The sequence below is a fragment of the Rhinolophus sinicus genome, linkage group LG02 (assembly GCF_036562045.2).
Source record: "Rhinolophus sinicus isolate RSC01 linkage group LG02, ASM3656204v1, whole genome shotgun sequence".
NCBI lineage: Eukaryota > Metazoa > Chordata > Mammalia > Chiroptera > Rhinolophidae > Rhinolophus > Rhinolophus sinicus.
The window spans coordinates 152,574,930-152,583,841 of record NC_133752.1 but is presented as its reverse complement, the minus strand read 5'-3'; the positions used below and the strand labels follow the sequence as shown (position 1 = coordinate 152,583,841).

The window sequence follows — 8,912 nt, the reverse complement described above, 5'->3', positions numbered from 1 at the left end:
CCCACCAATTATTGAGTAACCCTTATTTTCCCCATTGATTTGAAAGGCCACTTTTCTAGTGTTATGTGTCCTATTTATATGTTTTCTGTTATGATCTATTTATTTCCACATCAGTATACATCTGTCTTAAGTGCTATAGCTTTATAATACCATTTGGTAGTTTGACAGGTTAGTTTGATGTTACACTGACCCTACTGAAGGAGAACAGATTGGCCTGCCAATTTGGATGCGTTTAAAATTTAAACTAATGAAAGATAAAATGTTGGTATACAAAAAACGTGACCCAGTTATTTAGACCTCATCAACCCAGACTATCCTAACCAGGCAGAACACAATTATAAATCTAGAAGTTAAGCAAACAAGTCCTCTGAGTTGCAAAGTTTATTCCATAGGGGAGGAGGAGAAAAACCTTTACCCAGACAGTTACATGTAAAACAGGGCAGAGTAGAACAGTATTAGCAGACACTCATGCAGCTGTAGTGAAAGAACCAGAACCATCAAAAGCACAGCAGGACCAGAACTTTTGATTTAGAGCAAAATTGTCAATAGCCTTTTGGATATACACCCTTTTACAACTGCTTGGGTTTGAAAGTGATAATTACTCACACTCTTTGCCCCTGCGGTTTTGATCAATTAAGAAACACAAACAGGAAGCATATAAAGGTAAAGTATCAGCTTTATCGCGAATGAAGCTAGATTGGAGTACACAGTTTGGGCTCCTGTGCCCCAGATTTCCCTCTTGAGATCCACATGTGGCCCTCCAGAATGGGCTGTCACCCTGGACAGCCGGGGAGTCAAGATGGGCCTCACACATAGTCCCACCATGAAGGCAGATTGTTCCCGCTCTAACACTGGCCACGAGAGGAATTTAGATATCAGACTCTGGCCATCTTGCTGGTCGGATAAAACTTCCCTAAGACCATGAGGAGGAGTCAGTGATGGACACGAAAAGGCCAGGCTGCAGGGGCTTTCCCCTCAATAATTCCTGCAGAAATGGGAGTGTTGATAGAATTTCCTTTTTTCTGGCTGGCTGCAATGCAGGTAGAGGAAGACTAGAGTCTCTCCTACAACATAGCACGGAAACTGACATTTGTAAAGAGGAACCTGAGTTGAAAAAGAAACTGTTAGGTTCAACCTACTCTGATTATGAAGGACGGAGAAATAGGTATGTAATATGTTTCAGACCAATAGGTTTCTATCAGAAGTATATTTTAAGGTTTGGTCACTTAAATATAAGCTTCTATGAACTTAGTGATCTAGATGCAGGCCAATCTTAATAGTGTGTGTAGTACTCAGATCCACCCCCGCTTTTTAATACTGTATCCCAAAAGAATGAACACAAAATTCATAAATGCCTTTAGATCACATTTTTAATGTTTAAAATCTATGTTAACAGAGCAGTTATAGAACAGAACATCTTAACATTTCTTTATTTACATCACATCCTGGCGGGTGGGAAACTATTTGATTAACCATGAATAGCAAAGTTTAGTGACTTGTGGCTCACATAAATCACTCATCTGAAATTCATTTACAAGGTTTTTACATTAATAAATCAGTGGTGTGCTACACGTACTGCACTTAGATGAAGTCTAAAATACACTGGCTCCAGAGCGTGGATTACATACCAATAATCAAGATTCAAGTGTTCTGGGAAAAATTACTTAGGACAGTCTATGTTGGCGTCAACACTGAAAGTAGAAGGCAAACATGCAACGCTTTCCAAAGCTTGATAAAATAATGCTTTTTTCCCCCCCTTCAAATTTGTGCTCATAGTTAACATTCTGATTTTCCCCCCTTTCAAAGATCCCAAAGTTTGGGAAATGCAGCGATTCAATTTTGAAAAAAAGCATTCTCCTCCCTAACGTCTGTTTTCATTAGTACTGTGTAGTGGCTCTCAGTGTTAACAATGAGAGAGCATTATGAAGAGACAGTTGGTCAATTTGGGGTTACCTATTTCTACGTGACAGTAATTTGAGTCTAAATATTTCTCATTTGTAGCTCAGAGGACTACCTTTTAAATAATTGATCTTCATATCAGTATAAGAAATCAATGCAACAATTTCTCAGACATTTCTCTTTCTAAACAATTAAGTAAGATTTTTAGGTTCCAAGTTTACATTCAAAGAACTATGGTATCTGGAAGAGAATGTAAATTTTTCTAAATTCCCAAACAAAACCACTAATAGCTACGAAAACATTTATTCCTGATATGCAGGTGCTAGAGACTTCTAGTTCAGTGTAGATCAACTGCAAAAATATACAGCCTCCTGTTACTTACAATATATTTACATACAAATGAAGTATTTCCTACAGTGAGCCTCAACTGCATAGATTCTTCCTTTTAGAAACCCAGATTCAAGCCTGCAAATACATGGGCCCAGGTTCACAGCCCTTCCTCTGAGAAAACTCTCAAGAATGTCTAAGCCTTGTGAAGTCTACGTATTTTTCAAGAACTTTCCCTTTTAGGTTTAGGGATATTTTTCAGTTGTTAGCCACCCCACCCCTAATTGGTACCTGAAAGCTTTACATCATTATAAATAACTCACTGCATTTTAGAGGAAGTATGTTCTATTGCTAAAGGATTTCAGAGCTGCCATCCCTAAGGAAATTATTAGCATTACTCAATGTTATAGCCTGTGTCTTCTTTGTTTTGAAAGTGGCTAGAAGTTTACAGTGAACTGGAATGGAGGAATTATATCTTTAAGGCTTATGCCCTTTCCAAGCCTGAAGTTGTTTGTATTGATAAACTGAGGGAAACTAATGGCTTTTGCTCTAAGGCATAAAATCCAATATCGGATCATATCACTGACCTCTTCCGCGCTCCAACTGCTCCCCACCCCACTTAAATGTGCGGTCCAGCATCCTGACAGACTGAAACGGAGCTGAGCTCTACGTTCTTTTCCCAGCCATTTGGAGCTCCTAATGCAGTGCAGACCTTTCAGTAGAGAACTCACTTTCAAAGGACAGGACTGAGCACAACACAGTGAACGCAGACCTTCTGGAGCACTTCCTCCTGACATGATTCACTATTTCCTCTAAGGCTGCATTTACAAAAGGTGTATTTTAATTTCTCGCCTCCAAAACCCCAAAACCCAAGAATAACACGTCACTGTCCTTTCTTCACAGCTCTGGAAAAACATGATCTTACCCTGCCCCAGCCCAAAGTTACATGGAGTGCAGGCGGCCTCCGCTCACGCCTCCACCCCGGCAGCAGCCTTTCCAGCGGGAGGAGGGAGACCCTGCTGCGGAGGCCCTTTCCTCCCCTCCCTATGTCCTGCTTCCCCCTTCTTGCCCCGCGAGTCCTGTGACCTGTCCTCTGAGACTAATGGGGAGAAAAAGAAGAGACTGGCTCAGAATGGTTCTCAAACTTGATGAGCGCCAGAATCACATTAAAACACATTTGCTCCCCCACCGCCCAGCTTCTGATGTCACTAGGTCTGGGGTGGGGCCTGAGAATCCGCATTCCAACAAGTTCCAAGGTGACGGTGGTGGTGCTGCTGGTCCGCGGACCATGTTGAGAACCGCTAGCTGAGAGGCTTACGTCAGCTCTGGGGGAACTGAGGTGTCCTCTGAAGTACTGCGGAATCTCACCCACAGTCCTTTGTGCTCCCCAAGCCCCACAACCACGCGCCTTTCTTCACAGGGTGTGCGAATGTGAAGAAAGGAAAGTGAGTTGAGAGCTTTTACCACCCCATCTGATCACTGGCCAGTTAAACCATGGTTTACTAGCACTAAAACCCATTAAACGTGCTGTGCGCTGGCTCTATTGACGGGCATATGGGAGAAACTATGCAGCAACGTCATTGTTTTGTGGTGGGCAGGGAAGGAGATGCACTATAGGAGACAAAGTTCCTGAAAACAGAAGCAGACAGGCCAAACCTGAGACCTCCAGAGAAAAGAAAGGGTACCAGCTGAGGAATGTCCCTGGCAGTTTTCAATCCACAAGAGGCTTCCTCAATCTCCTTCTCCCTCCTCCTCGCTCCAGATTCTCTCACAGCCCCAGACTGATTCTTCCCCTCCTTTGCTGGAAACCCTGCTTCAGGCCACTTGGACTCACCTCTAACTGGTGGCAACCCTTCCCCCCACTGTCCAGCAGGTGGTGTGTGGCCGAGGTGGGCTATCCAGATTCCACTAACAAGAGGAGTGACATAGTCTCAGCAATTCTGAACAAATACCCCCTGGAAGCAATATTATAATTAGTGGTTAGGTTCTTTAGCAATCTTGTTATAGTATCCTATTTCACCTAAACTGTGGGTTTGATAATCTTTTCTATCTGGTCTGGGGGCCTAACCACCATTATAAAGGAAAATACATTCCACGTTGCGAACAACCAACTGACAAAAGAGTTTCTCAATATAACCAGCTTATAAGTTGGGAACTGCTTCTGCTCAGCAAGACTAAATTTCTTTCCTGTACACACCGTACTACCCCCACTTCCAATAAGTAACATTAAGGAAATTAGGGATTTACAGTGCTCTGTATTACAATAACTAGAGAATAGTTCTAAATCCAAAGTATGAAACTGGCACTGTTCACCAGGGTTGATATCTATCTACCAAAGGAAAACGTGCTGCTCCCAATGGCTATGATATTTATAATATTCATTAGTCTACTAATTTAGCAGAGAAACTTCTAGAGCACTTGACTGTGTTGTTCAAATTCTACCTAACATCTGTGATACATATATTTTTGGCTACCGGTTCACTATTCTGAACAAGAAGATTAGGAGCAGTATACGTTACAACTAACCCCACACAAATGATATAATTAATCAATGATATTTGACAAATTACAATAGGGTATATTATATTCATTCAACACTTAACTTAGATAAACATACTAAGAAGATTTGAAAAACCTGTGGTATCATAGACATCAACAGCAATTTGCCTCCTCTAAATAAATACATTTTAAATAATAATAATTCCTTGTACTGACACACAAAATCCAGAGATCCAGAAATGTCACTGTCCATCCTTCTCCCCCAAGAGCGAATGATCATGTTCTAACTGACTTTGTGAGTGTAAAATTAACGAGAGAGGAGAAAGTAGCATAATAGAGCTTGCAAACTCAATTACGTACTCTTTTTGGAGGGATATCCCACTGTCTGGCTGTTTCATTACTTGGTGCTTTAGACAAGCCTCCAAAGGCCAACTAACTTGACTTGTCTTGCTCAGCTTCTCGCCCTGCTCATCCAATATGGAAGAGACTGCTGAAAAGAACAGTGTATTTTACTGGGTTAGGTATTCACACATGGGTAGGTATTCATCTCTGAATACCTGAACTCCGACCTGATGTGGATATCATTCTGGAGCATTACATTAAAGGCTGTGACGACCGTATCAAGAAATGCGGAAAATAACCTTTCCTTCTCTCACGAAAGGATCACCCAAAAGGTGCTCCGATGCCTGCCTTTTCTGTGGGACATTATTCTGTGCTGGGGAGGGGACAGTTCCATATTACTCCCAGGAAGCATGGAGGCCTCTGACGAGTCCAGTGGGGGAGGACAGAACTCAGAGCTCGGTCCCTGGAAACTCGGCCAAGAGTCTGCGGTTAGATTCTACTTATCTCAGGATAAGAAGGGTATGCTCAGTGACTTACGTGCGTAAGAAATTCAGCCACAGTACAGATAAAACACAAGGCCTGTTTCAAGGAACCAGCTCACAGAGCACACATGTGGACAATCAAATCACAGGTGATAGCCCAGCTTAAGGGTAATACAGTTCTGGGCTTCTGTCCCCCATGGCTTTCCAAGCTACCTTGTCCCAAACTCTCTTGTTTTTCAGTCTCTGTAGCTTCCTTCCTACCCCGTTAGGAGAGGGGCTGGGGTATGAGTGCAAGGCCATTGCGCCCTCCTGTGTGGGTTACACTGGGTGGGCTGTCATGGTCCACCCCTCAGCTGGGCAAGAGGAGGAACCAGCACAGGTTACCAAGGTCCTCATCTGGGGGAAGGAAGGAAGTTCTCAGTGATTTTGTCACATGTTCTTCTCAAAGATTGTCTCTGAGGGTTCTCTCTCTTTCTCTTTTTTTCAAGATTCTGGAATGGATTGTGAATAGAGACAACATAGGAATGAGGCTTATTTTAGGTACAAAACTCTTGTATTTGTAATAACCTAAATTTATAGGTAGAAAACAAGTCTTTTAAAGACCTCCCTAAAGTACTCAATATAAAACAGGAATTACTTATCCTAGATCATCCTTGGTTAGATACACATTATTCTCTGTGCAAAAAGCTGGTGGACATGAGTAAAAGCTGCTGGATTTGTAATTCAATAAAATGTTTTCCCCCTTCAACAATACAGTGTAGGTGTAGGGTTGATGGCTACTTGCATCAGAAGACTATTTTCTTAGGCATTTTGCACAATCTTTTTGCAGTATTCTTGCTCATCAATTTATTAGAAAGGTGTTATGGGTCTCCCCCAGTAGAAATAGACTCAGCTAAGAGTAACTTTGACACAATTTGCCAAGAGGGAAACAAAACTTCATTTGCTAGATTACCCAAATGTGTACTGTAATATATTTACCAAGGTAAGAATCATTTCCACCCTCTTCCCAGCTGAGAACACTCGCTAGAGAATGTCTCTGCATGGAGCGGAACATAGTACCATTGAGGCCACCGGACTGCCTGAGTTCAGCGGCCAGGTGATCAGAGCCACCTCAAATATTGGGCGTGTTCTGATCCAGCAAGGGCACAAGCCCTGTGACTCTCATATGATTATCCCCGTGTGCTATGTTAACCAAAATAGGCAAATTATTTACGAAACCATTTTTTTTCTATAAAGCAAAATAAATATATACAATTCAAGACTCTTTTCTCTTCTAAAAAGGTACAGCGTGTGAGCTGAACATCAGTAGGAAAATTATTTCAGAATCTGGATGTATAATAAATAAACATGATTGATGAGCATGTTTTCAAAGTTCTAAGAGACCATGAAGTCATGAAAAACAGAGTTAGGAGAGCAAAAAGTAACTGAGGAAAGTACTGGAAAATCCTATTCATGAAATTTGAAAAACAGAAAAATCTATGATCTGTAAGCGATCCCAAATCTTGGAGGGACATGAGCCATTATAGAAACAGGTCTCTGTTTTGCGAGCCAAGTGTTATTCCATTTTAAGTATCTTGTAAATGTGTTTGCTTCTGTAAACTTGCGAACGAAGATGAGGGTTGCTGATGTGTGGTCACTTGATTGAGCAGAAGACTGTGATGTTTCTTTTCTTGGCTGGTCTCACTGGCCTTCATCAGTACCCGTTGAGCAGGCCCAGTCGTAGATGACCAAGGGAATGCTGACCAGGGAAAACAAGACCCCCAGGCCCAAGAAAAGGGCAGCCTAGAACAACAGAAAGGCACAGGTTATTTTCAGTGAGGCAAGCATTTCTCACATGCACCTGGGAAATCAATAAAAATGCTTTCCCCTCCTTTTGTACGCTCTTGTACTTGGAGTTTGTTAAAACCATTGCTGAACTGTGAGAATCTTTCTGAAATTGTGTGAATCTGATTCTCCAAGGATGGAAACATAAGAACAAACTATGCAGAGCCATCCTTGTTCTTTAACTTCATGGTCACCTAAGAGTGTCCGTTCTACAACTGACTGGATACCGTATCTTTATAACTTCTTTCAAACTAAGATTAAGACTTAAAAAAAAAAAGGCCTGGGAAAACATACAGGTCATTTCATTAATCTTTACCAACCAACCTAGGTTATCGCTGACAGGCAAACATTTCTGTTTGAAAAAGTGGAAAAAAGAGATAAAAGCAAATTATATTTGATCAAATGAGATATGAAACGGGTGTCAAAAACTAAAAGTTACTTCACGGGTTGATGTAGGTCACAGGTAAACATTATTAAATCCAGAATTTGGAGAACACAAGATTATACATTGCTTCACCTTGAGACTATCCAGTGAGAGCTCAGCAGGCAGAAGGATAAAGCCACACGAGAGCCTGGAGAGAGCTAAGGGAAGGAGACGAGGCAAACAGTGGAGCTGAGAGGTTTGCACATGGGCCTACTATTATGGGTCTGGTCCAATTCCCAGTAGGTCCCACAGATAGGGGCCCTTGTCTGATGCTATTCATTAGCTCCTCCCACCGGTTTTGTTAGGGGAGCGGGGTTGGCAAGCCCAGAGGATTCATGGGCAACTGGCCTCTACCATTTTTGGATTTGATCTTAGTATATCTTACTGCTGTGCCGGAGTGACTGCTCCTTCCTCTGCCCTTGTGAAGCAAATCCTGGTAAGGTTTAGAAGGATTTGGGATTTATAGCTTCAGGGAGAATCCTGTTGGGGAAACCAATGCTCTACCAGCATCAATGCTGCTTCTCCCAAATGCACAAGAATGATCCCTCCTGCCTACATTTCTCCTCCGGGTCTGCTGACTCAGGTAATATGTGCGATTCGAGTGCTTACACTCTCTGGGCGGCCAGCTGAGAAGCCTTCTCTGAGGCCAAACAAAATGGTGCTCCAGAAGGTACTCATGTAGCAGCCACTGCACCCCTGCTTCCCTCACTGTCTCCAATTGCATCGCCTTAAAGATGCCCAGACCTGGAAACAAGAATCCCAATAGAGAAAGGTAGTTTTTGAATCCAGGTCTGTTGCTCCAAAGCTTTTCTGTCAAATCATAAAAAGACTCTTTAAACTAACTAAGGCATTGCATGTTCCCTGAGCTGTATGAGAGAGTTACACGACTAGGAATTATACCGAAACTGTGGACTGCATAAAATCTTTGAGTCTGTCTCCACTTCATTTTCTTGCTAAAGAGAAGGCATCACCTTATGGAGACAGAGGATGATAAACTTCCAGTCTCTCAGCTGGTCCTGCCCTAGCTCAGCAAAAGCTCAGGCACAGTATGAGTAATACCTGAAAGGATATTCTGAGGGAACAGAGAAGATTTGGATGAGCTATTTTAAATCTCC

General features: G+C 42.2%; 1 protein-coding gene across 4 annotated transcripts in view; it reads right to left on the bottom strand.

Moving 5' to 3' along the window:
- Positions 1-1,352: 1,352 nt before the first annotated feature.
- The window catches only part of SLC38A1 (solute carrier family 38 member 1), a 64,743-nt gene continuing 57,183 nt past the window's right edge, over positions 1,353-8,912 (bottom strand). For 2 of the 4 annotated variants that reach the window (XM_019748395.2, XM_019748397.2), the window contains one exon: positions 1,353-7,331. In XM_019748395.2, the coding sequence (XP_019603954.1) occupies positions 7,230-7,331 (102 nt within the window). In that variant the 3' untranslated portion in view covers positions 1,353-7,229. The remainder of the gene's footprint in view (positions 7,332-8,912) is intronic. The other 2 variants (XM_019748396.2, XM_074325802.1) reach the window with 1 other exon arrangement.